The 20,551-nt window shown below is 30.4% G+C and overlaps 1 protein-coding gene across 2 annotated transcripts in view; it reads right to left on the reverse strand.

Moving 5' to 3' along the window:
* Positions 1-20,551, reverse strand: part of LOC142329278 (protein GPR107) — a 128,988-nt gene that overhangs the window by 93,848 nt on the left and 14,589 nt on the right. The window contains exons 5-9 of one of the 2 annotated variants that reach the window (XM_075373716.1): positions 16,252-16,388; positions 11,856-11,960; positions 8,790-8,923; positions 2,429-2,578; positions 117-234 (exon numbers count right to left, since the gene is read on the reverse strand). In XM_075373716.1, coding sequence (XP_075229831.1) covers positions 117-234; positions 2,429-2,578; positions 8,790-8,923; positions 11,856-11,960; positions 16,252-16,388 — 644 coding nt within the window. The remainder of the gene's footprint in view (positions 1-116; positions 235-2,428; positions 2,579-8,789; positions 8,924-11,855; positions 11,961-16,251; positions 16,389-20,551) is intronic. The other variant, XM_075373714.1, reaches the window with a different exon arrangement.

The raw sequence follows: 20,551 nt of genomic DNA on the forward strand, positions 1-20,551 counted from the left end.
TTAAATTATGTTGAGATTTTTATTGTTGTTAAATGAAATGATACTTAAATATAATTCTAAATAAATACAGTTAATTCTTTAAATACACTGTAAGGAGTAATAAAATAATACTTTACCTGCAGAGGTATGACAATCATCAAGATTTTTTTATCTTTTTCAGACAGAAGGTGCTTTATAAAACTCCAACCAGTTCCAATTAATACAATTGTAATGAACAATACAGATCCTTCTAATCTAAAAAAAGAAAATTAATTTATCCATAAATTAACAGGATACCAGTAATTACGAGAAAAATTTAATTGTAAACACAAAACTTTATAAACCTTATAAACACAAAATTTTAGGTTTTCATAGATAAGGGGATGTAAGATGAAAACAGCCATCGTAATTAAATAGTTACTGAAAATAATTATAACTGAACAATATTGAATGCACTCTCACTATACACTGAACATTTATATTTTCTATTTTTCATTTATATTGCTTATGACCATAGAAAAAAATTGTTTTTCATAGCTGCTACAGTGCAAATTGGACTCATATCTACAACAAGCCTAGCAGAATAATTACTTACAAAGTACCATTGAGATTCTTCTAAAATGCTGTTGAGTGAAACTCATGTACATAGAAGACTATGTATACAACAAAATATAAGTTTTATCTTAAACTTGAAACACTTTTTTTAAGTTTCAGTACTGTAGCCCGTAAATAAATACTGTTATTTCTTCTTCACGAAAGTAGTAATAAACTGTGTTTCATCATAATTTATAATTCACTTTTATTATGTATGATTTTTTTCACTTTCTGCCTGTATTCAAATTTGCAATTTGTAAATTTTAACTTATTTTGAAATGAATTCATAAGATGCTCTTACCCTTGCATCAAAAAAAGTGATTGCAGCATAAACTATATATGATAATTCTTTCTATTAGTAGTAGCTTGAGAAAACTTTCATATTTCAAGAAAGCCGATATAAAGAAGTCAGTTGCAACAGTTGGTTAGCCCTAGCAATTGTATCCACTCATTTTCTAGACATGCCTCATATTTCTCACTCACTACAATTTATTAAATGTAAAACTCTCATTTATACAAATACAGTAGTCATTACACAAACAGATCTTATAAATAACTATCAATAACAAGTGATGTTTAAAAAATGTATTGCTAGCTAATATAAATTGTCAGAAACAGAAATCAATTATCTGAACTAAAATAAAAATATTTTAATTGGAGAAAGTTGGTATTTATATGATTATATGAAGACTATTCGTTGCAATTTATAGTGATCTCAGTAAGGGCATAAAAACTTTTGAAATTGACTCCTTATACAAAAATACATAAAAATGTAACTAATGGTAAACATATTATCCATTTTATTTTAAATATAATGATACCTTATTTATTTTATTTCTACCAATAATAAATCAATTTAAAAATTTGTCAGTTTTCTTATATCTTTAAAAATGAGTTGGAAGAATTTGAAATTTAAATTATTTTCATACAGGATACTCTAGAATTCGTTTTATATGATATTACAGAGTGTACAAAAATGAGGTTTTAAAGCTACTTAATATCATTTAACTTGAATTTATAGTAATGAATCACAAATAAAATTAAAGAGTAAATCTTTCTCTATAAGTGTTCAGTATAAGCCCTTTTTGTCATGCAGCACACATTAAACCGAAAGGAGAGTTTGTCCCATATTTTAACCAGCATATCTGGAGTAATGGAAGCAACAGCTGCTTCAATCCTATGCTTCAAACTGAGTACTTAAGTAGGTAGAAGAGGTACATACACAAGATCCTTTATAAAACCCCAAAGGAAAAAAACAGGGATGAGAACAGGTGACCTTGGAGGCCACCAGAAACATAGGCATCCGGTCATTTCAAACTGATTATGCCATCTATGAATGTTACTGTCACTTGGAGGATAATGATTAAACTCTCTACTAAATTCTCACTGTAGTAATTCACACTTGGCAAACTATAAGACACAGAATGAGTTCTGTTTCAGGAATCACCATCTTTACTACTGGTAGTATCAAGTGGAAAAGTATGAATCAATGACAGTATGCATACAAATAAAACTGTCTTTTCACTCTTCATTTCTAGCTTTAAATCAACACTGTATCCTTCATTCAAAAGGTATAACAAAACCCCAATATTTTTTTTGTGCACTTGTCAAATTATTTTCAGTCTTGTACATATATGTATTTTTTAACAATAAAATTTGTTCTATGTTACACGATAAAGTCTGGGGGCTTCATAATGAAGCCTGCAGGTCTTTAAAATAAGTCGTTAGAAAGGAAAAGGAAAAAATGGATTATCGAGAAGTATAAAGTACAACTACAGTCACTAGTATAGTACAATGTTAGTACAGTTCTGCTCCAGACAAATGTGAATTATTATAGATCAACTTTTATACGTACACATGTGTAATATAGTATAGTATAGCCCAAGCAGCTACATGTTGTCCTTTAGTTTGAATAATATGATAACTTATTCCGTGAAATAATAAAGATAATGATTTTAGATACACAAGCACAGCCATCAAGTAATGGATTTTGAATACTGGATGCCTGAAAATCAGATCATTATTATTAATACTGTAATAAAACAAATCAATCAGAAACATTACTTTATAAAATAATAATTGAGGCGACTAATTTTGTATTATTTTCATCACTGACCAACATATACAACAAATTCATTATCATTTAGTTTTCAATTTCAACTAGAAAAAAAACTAATTCAGAATTAAAATCTTACATAAAAATAAAGAAATACAAAATAATATAATTAATAAGAGAGTCATTCAAATATAAACTGGAATTTTGCCATGAAACTGAAGAAAAGCAGTGATTACGGTCGGGCACTGCATATACTTAGTTTAATGTGCAAGAAGGCGGGTGTGAACTGGTCCATGTTCCTATGTCAGTAGCAGAATGTCTGAGCAGGAGGTACCATCATCCATTGAGCAACGAATCATAATCAGATTTCTCACCAACAAAGGTGTCAATCCTCTGAAATTTTTTACTCTGACTCCAGGCACGGTTTGGAGATGCTACCCTGTCAAAAACTTAAGGCTTTAAATGGGCCAAAAAATTTTCAAGTGGCTGTGATGCAGTGAAGAACAAAATCACAAACGTCATCCGCGAACCAGCATCAATGATGACAACATTCAAGCTGTTCATGACCTTGTAGAAGGTGACTGCCGTATAACCGTTGCTGAAATTGCAGCAGAGGTAGGCACAAGTGTTGGTAGTGTGCATATAATGTTGTCAAACACTCTTGGATACAGCAATGTGTTGGCAAGGTGGTTACCATCTTCTCACAGAGACACAGAAAGACATCGGTAAGCTGCTTTTGAATTGCTTTGAGGAAGGAGGCATTTAGGACTGTATTGTGACCTGTAACGAAAAATGGGTCCACCACTACACCCCAGAAAGCAAGAGAACAAGTATGAAGTGGTGGAAAAGTTAACAGGGGGCACCTAATTAAGGTCAAAAACACTTGTCAGCTGGAAAAGTTCTGGCAACTGTGTTTTGGGGCTCAAAAGGTGTGCTGCTGCTGATTGATTTTCTATATGAACGAAGGATGATTGCAGCAAACAATATTGGCAACCAATCTGCAGTGTCCTCCTTCTCCTGACAACACACAGACACATACAGAAGCTCAAACTTGCGATAAACGGCTAAAATGCATTGGACGCCTCTTGAACACCCTTCATACCATCCAGATTTGTCACTATCTGATTTCTACATATCTGGTTTCTGAAAGAAGTTTTAAGAGGGGAAAGATTCAAAGACAATGCCACAGTCGACCATTATGAATACAATTAGTTGTTGGGGTTAGATGTAGCCATCTGGTTTTTTTTTATGAGGGTATCAGAAAGCTACATATAGTGGAGCAAATGTATTTCTGTTGAAGGAAACTAGAAGAAAAATAAGATAATTTATTTGTAATTTTATCTAATATCAATTTAGCTACATAAACAAATTTTGGTTTACATTTGAATGACCTGTAATAAGTAAATAATTTTCAAAATCTTAAAAATAATCATTCAATGAACAACCTGAATATAATACACACTACCAAGTATTTAATTATTAATTAAACCAATTATTATATATATATCAATATTCTGAAAGAGTCTAAAACTGCATACAAATTGATGGACCAGTTAATCTGACATGCAATCTCAATCTTCTCTGCACTACAAAATATGAGTTAAAGAAATTTACAGATTTTAACACAAAAAAAAAATAAAAGAGCTAAAATTAATAATAATATGACATTTTTTTAAATAAATATTAAGATACAATAATGTTTCTTTATATCTGCACAAGTGTAAGAATCACATTAGATATAAGATCGTTTTATAAATCAATAAATTACATCAGTTCTTTTCTAATAGTAATAAAATGATAATTGCAATTTTAAACAATTCCTTACCAAGTAAGAATTCAAGTCATAATAATTAAATTGACTCAAACAAAAGTAAACTTGTATCAATTAATAATAAATAAAAAAAATACCGCATATAAAACTAACATCAATTTTCAAAATAATATTTTGTAATATAAACTGATAATAATGCCAAAACCAGAGAAAAAACATTATTTTGCTTTATTATAAATTGTTTACAATAGTAGTATAAAAATTTGCACAAAGAGTACTTCAAAGGAGCAGTTAACACACATCGACTGCTCAATTATCTAAATATTACAGAAAAAATTTGGTTTGTACTAATAAACTCATCATCGTTCTTTATAGAAATTCACCCACTCTGATCTAAGAACATCATTGGCAACTCTGTACAGTCTTCCCATATTTTTTCCTTTCCATAGAATGATAAAACATTACTGCTTTAAGAAATCTATAGCAGTCCAATAATTTTGGTTTTCTCATTTGAAATTTTTAAATTATAATCCAAATCAATAAGATTTAAATTAAATAATGAATAGTTCTTCCAGTTCTTACATTATAAAATAAAATATTAATTTCTTGATTCCCTTAAATTTCCTCATTAACTTGGGTCATTTTCAGGATCTAAATGTACTATTAATGTAAACATTAAACAGGGAATATGAAATCGAACAACAGTGCTTCAAACTCATATTAGCAAATACTCTTAATGCTAAATTTACTAATAGTCAGACTATGTAAACTTTTGATCTCACCATAACAAGTTCCACATTCCCTACTTTTTAGTAAGTCCCAAAGAACTAATTTCAACTCCCAGTTAAAAGCTTTTATATAACAAATGCTAGGAGAGTTTCTAAATTCAATTCTACCAGTGCAAAATCTTCCATTATGAAATCGAGACTGATCATCTTTTAAAACTATATTCAATCGGCAATGCTATTTTTTTATTAATTACCTTACTATAAATTTTATAAGTTTTACAGGCTTATAGTAGACTATAAGTATTGATAAACTATTTTTTTTTTTGTCTTCAGTCATTTGACTGGTTTGATGCAGCTCTCCAAGATTCCCTATCTAGTGCTAGTCGTTTCATTTCAGTATACCCTCTACATCCTACATCCCTAACAATTTGTTTTACATATTCCAAACGTGGCCTGCCTACACAATTTTTTCCTTCTACCTGTCCTTCCAATATTAAAGCGACTATTCCAGGATGCCTTAGTATGTGGCCTGTAAGTCTGTCTATTCTTTTAACTATATTTTTCCAAATGCTTCTTTCTTCATCTATTTGCCGCAATACCTCTTCATTTGTCACTTTATCCATGCATCTGATTTTTAACATTCTCCTATAGCACCACATTTCAAAAGCTTCTAATCTTTTCTTCTCAGATACTCCGATTGTCCAAGTTTCACTTCCATATAAAGCGACACTCCAAACATACACTTTCAAAATCTTTTCCTGACATTTAAATTAATTTTTGATGTAAACAAATTATATTTCTTACTGAAGGCTCGTTTAGCTTGTGCTATTTGGCATTTTATATCGCTCCTGCTTCGTCCATCTGTAGTAATTCTACTTCCCAAATAGCAAAATTCTTCTACCTCCATAATCTTTTCTCCTCCTATTTTCACATTCAGTGGTCCATCTTTGTTATTTCTACTACATTTCATTACTTTTGTTTTGTTCTTGTTTATTTTCATGCGATAGTTCTTGCGTAGGACTTCATCTATGCCGTTCATTGTTTCTTCTAAATCCTTTTTACTTTCGGCTAGAATTACTATATCATCAGCAAATCGTAGCATCTTTAAATTTTCACCTTGTACTCTTACTCCAAATCTAAATTGTTCTTTAACATCATTAACTGCTAGTTCCATGTAAAGATTAAAAAGTAACGGAGATAGGGAACATCCTTGTCGGACTCCCTTTCTTATTACGGCTTCTTTCTTATGTTCTTCAATTGTTACTGTTGCTGTTTGGTTCCTGTACATGTTAGCAATTGTTTTTCTATCTCTGTATTTGAACCCTAATTTTTTTTAAATGCTGAACATTTTATTCCAGTCTACGTTATCGAATGCCTTTTCTAGGTCTATAAACGCCAAGTATGTTGGTTTGTTTTTCTTTAATCTTCCTTCTACTATTAATCTGAGCCTATAATTGCTTCCCTTGTCCCTATACTTTTCCTGAAACCAAATTGGTCTTCTCCTAACACTTGTCCACTCTCCTCTCAATTCTTCTGTATAGAATTCTAGTTAAGATTTTTGATGCATGACTAGTTAAACTAATTGTTCTGTATTCTTCACATTTATCTGCCCCTGCTTTCTTTGGTATCATTACTATAACACTTTTTTTGAAGTCTGACGGAAATTCCCCTTTTTCATAAATATTACACACCAGTTTGTATAATCTATCAATCGCTTCCTCACCTGCACTGCGCAGTAATTCTACAGGTATTCCGTCTATTCCAGGAGCCTTTCTGCCATTTAAATCTTTTAATGCTCTCTTAAATTCAGATCTCAGTATTGTTTCTCCCATTTCATCCTCCTCAACTTCCTCTTCTTCCTCTATAACACCATTTTCTAATTCATTTCCTCCGTATAACTCTTCAATATATTCCACCCATCTATCGACTTTACCTTTCGTATTATATATTGGTATACCATCTTTGTTTAACACATTATTAGATTTTAATTTATGTACACCAAAATCTTCCTTAACTTTCCTGTATGCTCCGTCTATTTTACCAATGTTCATTTCTCATTCCACTTCTGAACACTTTTCTTTAATCCACTCTTCTTTCGCCAGTTTGCACTTCCTGTTTATAGTGTTTCTTAGTTGCCGATAGTTCCTTTTACTTTCTTCATCACTAGCATTCTTATATTTTCTACATTCATCCATCAGCTGCAATATATCGTCTGAAACCCAAGGTTTTCTACCAGTTCTCTTTATTCCGCCTAAGTTTGCTTCTTCTGATTTAAGAATTTCCTTTTTAACATTCTCCCATTCTTCTTCTACATTTTCTACCTTATCTTTTTTACTCAGACCTCTTGCGATGTCCTCCTCAAAAATCTTCTTTACCTCCTCTTCCTCAAGCTTCATCTAAATTCCACCGATTCATCTGACACCTTTTCTTCAGGTTTTTAAACCCCAATCTACATTTCATTATCACCAAATTATGGTCGCTATCAATGTCTGCTCCAGGGTAAGTTTTGCAGTCAAGGAGTTGATTTCTAAATCTTTGCTTAACCATGATATAATCTATCTAATACCTTGCAGTATTGCCTGGCTTTTTCCACCTGTATATTGTTCTATTATGATTTTTAAACTGGGTGTTGGCAATTACTAAATTATACTTCGTGCAAAACTCTATAAGTCGGTTCCCTCTTTCATTCCTTTTGCCCAGCCCGTATTCACCCACTATATCCCCTTCCTTGCCTTTTCCAATGCTTGCATTCCAATCTCCAACTACTATTAAATTTTTATCTTCTTTTACGTGTTTAATTGCTTCATCAATCTCTTCGTATAGACACTCTACCTCATCATCATCATCATCATCATGGGCGCTTGTAGGCATATAGACGTTAACAATCGTTGTCGGTTTAGGTTTTGCTTTTATCCTTATTACAGCGATTCTATCACTATACATTTTGAAATACTCCACTCTCCTCCCTATCTTCTTGTTCATCACGAAACGTACTCCTGCCTGCCCATTATTTGACGTTGATAAACTATAAGTATACTTATATGTATTGATAATATTTCCTTTTTTATACAATAATATTATCGTAATACCTTCCAATCTTCAGATAAACTATAAACAACACAGGTATAAAATTCACAGATATAATGAACAAAGGTTAAAAAAATTTAATTAAACAAAATTTTAAGCAACTCCCTTCATACTTAATTCATAATTAAATACCATCTGTACCAGTTGTTTCCTATTTGGGAATTTTTCAGAGCATTTTCAAATTCTTTATGAATAAAATGTCAACACACTGTTATTTCATCTAGAAAACTATCATCTGTCAATTCTAAAAAATCATTTATTAATTTTTTTTTTATGAAAGAAAATACACACCACAATTAAATTGTTAACTTTTTTTTTAATTTCAAACAAGTTTCCAGTACTAAAAGATCAAATATTTTTCATTAATTTAATAATACATTTAAACGCATATAATAACGTATGACAATAACATTCTTTATGACAAATAATAAAAAAAGAATAGGTGAAAAATAACTATTAAGTGATCTTCATCTGAACTGAATGTCAACTGCAAAATCATAGAATATGTGATTACTTTTTAATGCAAGTGTAGTGCTCAGCTTAACATAACAAACTGACTTTAGGATATTCTTACCTGCTATTTGTAATAATGAAAACCCAGAAACAACCTGATAACAAGAATAAAATGGACATCATAGAATATAAAGTTGGTAAAGACATTTTTCCAGCTGATAAGTAATTTCCACCACTCTTTTCCTCTATTTCCATCTAATAAAATAATAATAAATAAAACATACTGAAATTAATGGTTGCTCATTTTCAACAGATATCATATTTATTTTAATAGGATTTAATATATATATATATTTATATTATCTCTTGATAGCTTCTTAAATATTAAAATTGGTAAAAATAAATCCAACCAGTAGTAATTATTTTGATTATCAGCATAACATATAACATTTTCTTTTACCGATCTTGAAATTAATTAAATATAATAGGTAACAGGATATACTTAAATAATTAACATTTCTTAAAAATTTACTGGAGTTAAAATAATTTAGTTCAAGATGGAAATGAAGGGTCATGTAATTTGTTTACTTTATATAAAAAGGGTCAATCATTATACTAGCAACAAAATTCAAGGGTTGATAAATTTGGTTATATGCAATTTGCTACAAAATATTTACGAGTCAGTATTTATTCATAGGTATATGTACATTCTGTAGAACACAGATCACAAAAGGTTTTGTTGAATTTCTTCTATTTTACAAAAATCACTAAAAGTTACAATCTCCAAGATGTATACATCAACACATATTTGACAAGGCTATTATTATTGAGCTATTCAAGAAAGATCTGGATTAAGATCTTCTGCACTTTCATGACCAAATAATAAATTCAACTGGTCCAATTGGGGTAAAAAGGTAAATAATAGGTTTACATTTAAAAGTATTGAAGCATAATATAGAGTTAATCATCACTACTTTGAAGATCTATTTTTAACTGAATAGTAATAAGTAATGTATCGTTACTTATCATTTTAATTACTTAAGATCATTTATAAAGGTTATCTAATCACAATACTTGATATTAAATTTTACAACATTAAAATAATACAATATGACACTTTAACAGACATTATGTGTCGCTCCTGGCATATGCAGCTGATATACATATTTACAGATGTAATAGTGCATTTCAATATCTGTTAAATGAAAGAGATTGGTTCAACAGCTTTCATATTAAACAGACGACAGAATGAGATACTCTTGAGTATGCAATTGCCCTTTCAGGTTTCTTATAGATTTCAATGTTAATTGGTCTAATTCTCTTTGTAGATCATGCATCTATTATTTTTTTGTTATTTAAGATGGCAACAAGCAACTAATTTGTGTTTTTTCTCTAACCTCTGTCAATTACATAACTACTGGCTTATTTAATCAGTTCATTGGTAGGATTCTGATTAGTTGGTCTAATGAAAGTGTACAATCACTTTGCACTGTAGACTAAACTGATCTTACAGTCGGTCTGATCTCTCAGTTCTAAAAAGCTTACATCTTAAAATTGTTTTCATCAGTGGTATACCCATGATTTTGTGGTCATTGGACTTTTCTCAATGTCCTTAAAATGTGCAATACACATGCGCATGTACACACATACAACAAAGTTTGATAGAAAAAAATTTTTTTTATATTGGTCCTCTTGTCCCTAATATATGTTATACTGGAAGCCATATTGGATGCTTGGTTTATTGTTAGCCATCAAAAAGGTTACACATGTTTTGGTATGGTCAGCAATTTTTAACTTGTGGAAAAAATGGAACAAAGAATTTGTATTAAAATTTTCTTTAAGAATGAAATAAAGGGCAGCACAACATTAGAAACATTGGATATTACTTTTGGTGATTCTTTTATGAATAAAACAAGCATTTATAAGTGGTACAAACATTTTCAAGAGGTCCGTGAAGACATTGAAGATGATGAGAGCACCCTGGACATCCCAGCAGATCAACAGCCAATGACGTTGAAAAAGTGATGAAAATGATTATGGACAATCTAGAATCACAATCAGAAAGTCAATAAGGATTACTATCTAGACGTTCTACACTGTTTGTGTGAAGCAATCCGAAGAAAATGCCTGCATTTGTGGCAAAACAAATTCCCACAATTCGTCAGAAATAACCCCCTGTGACTTCTTTCTACGCCCTAAGCTGAAAAGAATCATGAAAAACGGTATTGACCTTAATTTAGTATTGACATTTTGCCAATACTAAAGAGATAAAGACAGAATTGCTGAAGGAACAAAACGCCATACAAGATATTGCATTCCAGAGGCGTTTCGAAGCTATGAAAAAGCACTGGTAAAAATGAATTATATATGAAAAGGAGTACTTAGAAAATGACAAAATCAATATTGAAGAATACATAAAGATTTTTTGAGAAAAACTAAAATTCTGCATATTTTTTATCAAACCTTGTACATGTGCGCGTGTGTGTATTATATATATAATTATTATTACCATTATTATAATATAATTCAAATAAAAACAACTTCTTTCATATCAAGTGATGCAGAAGTTTGAATGACGGTATACATCTATGCAAATTTATATACAAAAACTACAAACAAAAATATTTTATTTAAAATCTAAACCAAGATAGTCATCTTGATTGTTAAATAATCATCACTATGAAAGAACATACAAAAAAGTAGATTAACAAATAAATTAAAAAAAAAAAAAACAAAGAAATATACAGAACTTATCAAACACTATAAAACAAATATGTACAGAAGAAAACAAAAAAATACAAACAGCAGTTGTAATTTTAGACAATCCCAATAGAAAGAATAAATTTATATTAAAAACACCTAAATTATTAAAAACAGCAATTTTCCAATTTAGATTACAGTCTGAATTGATTAAGTATATATATATGATGATGACTGCTTAGCAATTAATATAGACATCTAAATTTAGATTTTAAGTAAATTCAAAAAAAAAATGATTTTTGGAGTGTAATCTTGTTTTCCAATTTATTTCAGGAACTGTTCAGCATAGCCCTTTATTTACATGCATATCAAATTGTAAAATTAAAAATAAATGATGAAAAAGATCCAATATATCCAATATTTCACAAAAAAATAATCAAAACACAATTAAAAATTATGAAAAAATATAAATATACAATGCACTTACAGTAAAGTCAAGACCAACATTCTGCAGATCGCCATAATTAGGACAATTGTGGAAATACAAGTAATATAACCCTTCTTCACTATCAGTCATTATGTTTATAGCAAACTGTAATCATTAAAAGTAATGAAAAATTTAGAAATATTAACAAATTAATCATACAAATATCAAAATTCAGTAAACAACTTTTTTTACTTACATGATCAGTAATTAATGTATCTAATATACATAGTTAATTTTACATTAAAAGTCTAAATGAAATTATGAATACAAGGCATATTTTTTAAGTAAAGACCATTTCAATGTTGCTGCTAATACTTTGGAAACAGGTGCTTGCATTGAATATTTATTTGTAGAATAATTATCTGTTGGCAAAAACAGCCCAGTCATATTCATGTTAGTTGCCATTTATAACCTAATTAAAAGTAGTTTTAAAATAATCTCGTGAAGTATGAGGATTGAGCAACATTTATTTCATAACAGCAAAAAAAAAAACAAATCTGCTGCTGAAATTTGCTGTTTATGGACAAAATATTTTTTATGAAGGTAAAAAATCTTAAAATGGAGTCATCTGTTACAAGAACACAAGCCCAAGAAAATTAAGTAAGAACAGTCAGACAGTAAACTTACAGCTACTGATTTTTAGGACAACAAAGGAATATTGCTTATTGAGTTCAATTATATCAATTATTGGAATCATGGAAGTACAGTAAATACCAATATACATTGTGAAACATAACTCTGACATGATGTTCAGAATGAAAGATAAGGAAAGGTGCTCAACGAGATCTTGTTTCTAAACGATGATGCTTGACTGCACATTGCAACAAAAATGATTCAAGAAATAAAGCAACTTCACTGGAAAATCTATGAACATCCATCGTACAATCCTCCTAACCTTGTACCTAACAATTACTTCTTTTTCCTTTCAGTTTAATAAAAATAGCTAATACTGCAGAGATTAGAAAATGAGAAACTGTAAGTTAAGGTAACTAACTAATTGATTTAAATCACTGACAGAACATATTTCAAAGACAGTTAATAAAGCTAGTTGAACAATATGAAAAATTTGTTTCAGTGAATGATGTATGTGTGAAAAAACCCTAAATTCTGTAAGTTTAAAAGTTTTTTCTATCAATCACGTTTGTTTTTATATCAAAATGGCCCAACATAAAAAACCATGTATACATTTAAATTTACCAGAATATGACAAATAAATGAGATTAAGATCATTTTAACATACAACAATTTTTGAGGAACCTATGATTGTAATTACAGTAACCCTTTTTAACCAAAAATGTAGGTGTGACTGACTGAAATTATAAGATAATTTATATTCATGGTGTGCATGTGTGTGCACATGCACAAGAGTGTGTTTGAATAAATAATAAAATTAAAAATAATAATAATCTGTAGCAATATATAGTTTTCCTCACTCACAAACCTGCACAAATTGAAAAATGTCACTGAAATTGATAAAACTGTGTAATAAATGCAAGTACTGTGTTAAATTAAAGCAATAACTTGACTTTTTTCATTAAATGCACAAAAAAAATTGCATTTGTATTTTAGATACTTAAAACAAACATTTATTGACTAAAGCCAATTTTCACATCATTCATCCAATGAAATTCTTGAAGAAAGTTATGATTACATTATTGAACATAACATCTTAATTCACCCTTGGATAAAAGAGATAATCTAAAATATACTCCAATAAAAATGCCTAATAGGTAATGACAAGCAGGAAATAATAAGACTACAAAAGCTAAACATACTGAGAAATATGCAAATACAAAAACATATTCAAACCTAAAATGATTAATTAATGTAATTCATCTTTAACACTAAAAATAGAAAATTAGTAAATGGTAAAATTAGAATTAGAAATTGTATATTTAGATTCCATATACCTAAAAATATTTACATTTTAATAGAAAAAGTGGGACACTTATCTGAAAAAAAAGTACAACTTCTTCAGCCTAGATTTATTGCTTTCTGACAATCAACATTTTACTGTATATAACACACAGAATGTATCACAAACTTCTTCTGGAACTTTTATAACCTATTTCACTCATGAAAATAATGGAAAAAGTTTATAAACATTTGTCCTAAAATGCTTTATTTGAAAGTTATGGCTAGTGAAAAACTTTGCTCGGATTTCAGCTACACGGGTGAAATGAGGTTGTACCGAAATTTTTTGTACGTTATTGTAAGGGGTAGAATTAGTGATTTATAATGGTTTTTGACTTGAAAAATCAAACAGAATAGGTCCCAGAACCAAATCTACAGAGTTTTTGTGAAATCTGGGGTGAAAATGAATAAATTAGGGTAAAAACCCTGTTTTTTGTGTTTGGTGTATAACTTTATTAAATGGGTAATACACATAAAACTTTAAAACAAAACTTGTAGAGAATTTAATTATGAACAAAATGGTGAAAGTTGAATAAGACAGAAAAGTTAGAAAAATTAAAATTTTATTTAGAAACGTACATTAGAACAAAATGCATTATACTTACCAGTTTATAATAAATGTACAAAAATGAGCCCGCCATTTTCAATACATTTCATAGCTTACTTCTGTACTGCTTTTGTTCCTCTTTTCAGTTCTTCAGTTGTCCTTATATTGTTCAGCCGCATCCATAATGCGGCTGAACAATATTAATTCCTCACAAAAATGTATTTTTGGTTGGTATACAATACTTTTCATCCATCCTAAGATGCAAAAATCTACAGGTGTTAGATCAAGCGATCTGGGGCCAGGAATGTGAACTTCCATGACTGATCTATTTCTCAAGGAAATGATGATTTAAGCAAGTGGAAACGGCACAAGGGAATTGGGGAGGTGCGCCATTGTGCTGAAGTATACTTTGTATCTTGTTGGCACTAGAGAAACATCTTCAAGCAGCTGCAGCAATTCTTCTTGAAGAAATAGCAAGTAGACCTTAGCATTTAAACGGCTACATAATATGAACCCAAACAGCTGATTGTGAAGAAGATCGCACCATACATTGACACTAAATGGGTGTTGAAAATTGCTTTCCGCTGTTTCATGAGGATTTACTTCTGCACGTGTATGCTCAATGTGTTAAGTTGCTGACACCATCCTGAGTGTAATTTGCCTCATCAGAAAACAAAACATTCTTATAGAGTTGATTTGTATTCCACCAGTTGCAGAACTCCAAGTGAAGTGGACCATCTCCTGAGTGTAGTTGTTGAACTGCCTGTTTATGATAAGGGTAAAACTTGTTTTAACTGTCCTCCAAACCATTGAATACGAAACTCCGCTAAGAAAGATGTCATATACTGACACCTGAACTGTATCAATAAATATTTCAACAATAATAGCATTACGGGATTACTTCAATGGCAAACTGATCATTTAATTAACTAAAAACCTTCGTTAACAACACCACAGTTCACAATATCTGATATACTTAATGTACTTTACAAAATTATTTAAGTATTAATACAGTATTGCACATTGTTGGTCAGCTGTTGTTATTTTATTAACAATGTTGAAATAATAATTTTTCGAATAATTTATTGCATTTCTGTCATTAAAAAAAATTAACTAGGTAAATTTTATTTTACAATTGTTATGTAATTACCTCATTTTTAGGGATTACCATTTTTAGGGATGTAGGATGTTGAGGGTATACTGAAATGAAACGACTAGCACTAGATAGGGAATCTTGGAGAGCAGCATCAAACCAGTCAAATGACTGAAGACAAAAAAAAAATTAATTTTTTAAAGAAATATTTAACAATAAATTTTGTTTTTACAAATTTTTTACATTACCAAAAAATAATTTTATTTTTGTTTTCATTAAATAAGTACTTTCTGAGACATGTAATAAAATACTGTTGCTAAATAAAATTTCAATTTTTCTAACTTTTCTTGTTTATTCGTTTATCTTACACCACCATCTTGTTCAGAATTAAATTCTCGAAAAGTTTTGTATAAAAGGTTTATGTGTTTATTACCTATTTAACTAAGTTATTTTACATGAAACATAAAAAAAGGCTTTTTAACTCCAATGTGATTTTTCAGGTCAAAAACCATACAAAATCAATAATTCTCCCCTTAATTAATGTCCTGAAAAATTTCAGTACAACCTCATTTCACACAGGTAGGTAAGATCCATATGAAATCTTTCACTAGCTGTAACTCGCAAATGAAGAATTTTACAAAATATGTTTATATGAACTTTTTCCATTATTCTCACAAGTAGAATAGGTTATGAAAGCCGTGAGATAACTTTGTGGTACACCTGTGTATATTTATAGATACACTAGCTCACAGAAGTACAATCTTAGTGATGACTACATTAATGTGAATAACATATACATATATTACAAAGACATAATAAATCATTAAAGAAACAATACTCACATTTGCATTATAATAGTTTATATTATTTTTTGTCTCAACAGTAATTGGAAAATGCTGATCAGTACAAGAATGGTCATCATCTGTTTTACTAACACCATTACCAATCGAACCACCATTATTAGTATTTGCATGAATACCTATAAAACACACAAACAATTTTCAACATTAACTTTTAATCTAACTCAAAACAATTAAGGAAAATTATCCACAAAACTTTCTAAAAGAAGATTCAGAAGTATATTCATAGTTTAGTTATATTTTAAACTAGCTCTCCAACGCAGCTTCACCTTTGCTATATGGTTACTTACGTTTCCCATAGCAAATAATGAATAATTTATTTTATTTTACGTTCTTTAGCCAAGTAACCTGAGATAGGTGCAGCCAGTCACACATACAGTTACGGTGGTAGTGGCTGTGTTGGTCGAGCCACAGTACCGTTTACCTTTGCACCCATTAAAAAATCGGAATTACAAGAAATCCAAAAATGGTTTTTCAATACTTAATTTATCTCAAAAGTATTTTGCAAGCCCAAATCTACTGAATATCTAGTTTAGTATAGTTGAAATTGGGAAGATTTGCCTTGTACAAAATTTTTTTTACCTTTCTTCATCCCCTTTCAAGGTTGAATTTCAAAAATCTAGAAACTGGTTTATTGACATGAAGATTACACTCACCAAAAATCAGGTTGATTTTTTTCATTTGCTACTGAGAAATTAAAAGTATGTGTCTAAAAAAAATAAAAAATCCATTTAACACTTTTCATCTCTGAATTTCAAAAAATGTACAAATCAATTTTTAGATATTCATATTAAGATTACATACAAAAATTAAGTTGAAATCTAAGTCTGTTACCAAGAAATCGAAAAAAAATAAAAAATAATTTCATTGTTACTCCATTTCAATCCATTAAACTCCGAATTTCAAAGCGACAAATTTTCATCCATTTATGTTCAGTAGTTTTTGCTGGCCGTTGATTACTCAAGACATGTTATTTTATTTGTATATATAGAATCTCTCGGCTTCACCAGCGAATATAATATAGCCAACCCATTTTTAACATCTTGTTAGAACTTCCAAGAATGTGATATTTTTTGCAGTATTTTGATTTTCTAGTAGCAGAAAATACTGACTTTCTGAATTGCCAGTTCTGGAAAGCCCAACATATAATTGACCAAGAGGCAAACAGTCTGATCATAAATCAATATCAATATGTTTGATTGTCTGGCGTTGCGCTTTATTGATTGTTACAGCAAACGAAAGTTTTATGGGGAATTGCAGCCTCATGAATGGAAATGGTAAGTCTGCTGGTAACAGCAAGCTCTCCTAAGCTGGACCTGTCAAAACAGTAACCTCAATGATGTGATTTCATATAGTTTTGATTTGCAACTTCGTGCCGTTACATAACCGTGGAGGGTTAAAGTTTCATAGTAAAATAATCAGAACTCCCATTTTAAGATTGGACTATGCACTGGAAAACCTGTAGGATTAAGAGAATTCAAAAATTCTGAATAGTGGACTGCATCTTCAGTATTGATTATAGAATCTACAGATCAATGATATTCCTCACTTTGCCCTTAAACTTTTTCTAAGATCTTAGTATTAATTCAAATGTAGAAATATTTAGAAGAGTTATGATATTTCTTTTGTAAAGCCACTTGAACGATTTTTGTAAAAGCTTACTAATTTCTGGATAAATATTAGAAATGAAATCATCCATTGTATGCACAACAGTACCAATGTTTTCACTGACAGAAATGTAACAATCAATGTGGGGGAGAGTCCCATTTCCAATGTTTAATAATTGTAGGGAAAGTTAGCATCGCCACCCCCAAGATGAACTCTCATATTAGTTCTTAAGTTAATATTGAGAAAAAATTTCCATAAGTTATGATTTAAGGCATACCTGAAGAACATCAGTCCTAGTTCCCCTTTCGAAGACAGGCAATGTTTGCCAAAAGTCTGAAACAAACATCATGAAAGTTATACAACCCATTAATTTATCACATGATCTAATATCTTAAAGGGTCAATCAATGGCTTTAATATGAGCTCAATGACTCATTGTGCTTTCACCATACACTAAAGTTCAGAATCTTGCAAAATTTGTCCAAGTGGACCATTTTCATGAATAGATCAAAGGTATTCTTGCCCACATGTAATATTAAAGGTTAATTTAAATGTACAATGTGCACTTCTCCCACCATTTATACATGTAACAGCAAGATACAGTTGCTGTTTTTCCTGATGATGCTACACTGATTGGAACGTTTTTGGTTGAGTGAACTTGAGCAAGAAGCAGGTTAATTAAGAAAGAAAGTTTTCCCAGCAGCTACAGGAGAATCTAAGAAAAAATCTTAGGGTTGTTGCTGGTACTAATTTTGGAAGTTTAATACTTACAAATTCTTTCTGTTCATCGATATCGAAAAAAAATGTTAACATTGCATCATAAGCATTAATAGCTTCTTGATTATCATGTATTGTTGTTGGTAAACCGAAATTGCTTAAGTATTTCTCACTTAACATAATGACAACATCTTCAATCTGAATCAGACCTCTATTCAATATTTCACCTGAAATTGTAATCTCAACGTTATTGGTTTGACGTCAGATTTGATATAAAATATTTTTACAAAAATTTTTTTGGAACATTTCCCACAATACATTCCAGTCTCAAGTTATATTCAGCCACGTGTGTTGTCTTCATATGATCTTGTGTGAGCTTGCGGCATGGAACAGAGAAGCACAATAAAATTTTGCATTTGACTTCAAAAGTTTTTCGTTAAAACTTATTCTATGATACAGCAACCATTTGCTGATGAAGCTACATCACATACTACAACATACATTTGGAAGGGGTTTAAAGACGGTAGAGAGTCTTTGGATGACGACAAACAAAGTGAGAAGTCGTCAACAACTGTTCACAATGAAAACGTACAAAAGTGTGCGCAGTCCTGCTCAAACAACCTCATCTGACCCTTAGAGCCATAGCAGATAAGCTAAACATTGGTAAATGCAATTCTAACAGAAAAAATGAACTGCCAAAAGGTGTGGTCTCGTTTCATTTCACACTTCTTGACCGAAGAACAAAAACAAGTGTGTCTTTCTTGTGTTCAAGACTTTGTTGAAACTACTGATAGGGACCTGAATTTTTTGCAAACATTTGTAACTAAGCATGAAAGCTTATGCTTCATGTATGATCCGCAAACGAAGCATCAATCCACTGTTTGGTTGAGACCTGGAGCACAAAGACCAGTGAAAGTCAGGCAGAAAAAAATCAAGAGTGAAAATGATTCTGATTGCATTTTTTGACTCAAAGGGCCTGTTTCATCATTGAATTTGTCCAAACTGGTCAAACCGTGAATTCTAAATTCTATTGGAAAGTAATGAAACTCCTGATGTGTTACATTGGTCGAATCCGGCCTGAGTACCAGGCAGTTGGACTCTTGCATGACAATGCCCTGGCACACATGGCAACAGTTGTAACAAATTATTACAATGCAAATCAAATCACTGTCTTATCCCACCCACCTTATTCACCCGACTTAGCTCCAGCAGACTATTTTCTGTTCCCAAAACAGTTAAAGATGAAATGTTAAAGATGAAAAGCCGCTTTTTCAACAACATTCCAGCCATCCAAAGGGCTTACACAAGCAGTTGAAGGCTATCTCACAAAATGATTTCTCCAGACCATTTGATGGGCTCTACCGATACTGCAAGAAATGTATAACTAGAGAAGGGTTTTGTGTAGAGGGCTGATGTGAGTAAATTTGTTTATCTTTAAATCAGTATTTTTATTTCATTTAGTTCAAAAACTTTTTAGACATACTGTGTACATCTCAAACCTTCTCACTTACGCTGAGAAACATGGGTAAAAATTTGGTTGCGACTGATCAGGTAGTTTTTTGTTTACCCTAAACAAAAAAAAACCCTTCTTCTTTATATAATAGTATAGATTATATGTTATTATTTCATTGCTTAATAAAACTGAAAAATCTCATCAGTTTTATGTATTTGTTTAAACCAAAGTGAAGAGAAAAGAAGAACAATTTTAAATCATCTATTTTTATAATTACTCATAATGGATAATTCTTGTAAAAGTAATCAGTGCGGTAACCTTTATATCATGACTTTAGTTTAATATTAAGTTATTTATACTTCAATATAAGATATTTAAAAATATATATTCAAAAAATTTTATACCTCCCATTTAAGAGAGGAAAGTTTTGAAAATAGTCAGTACCACAACTTGAAATACAAAACACTAAGCCCCCCTGTTAAATCTAAAAAAAACTGATAAATAT

This window comes from Lycorma delicatula, chromosome 8, assembly GCF_047948215.1.
Source record: "Lycorma delicatula isolate Av1 chromosome 8, ASM4794821v1, whole genome shotgun sequence".
Taxonomy (NCBI): domain Eukaryota; kingdom Metazoa; phylum Arthropoda; class Insecta; order Hemiptera; family Fulgoridae; genus Lycorma; species Lycorma delicatula.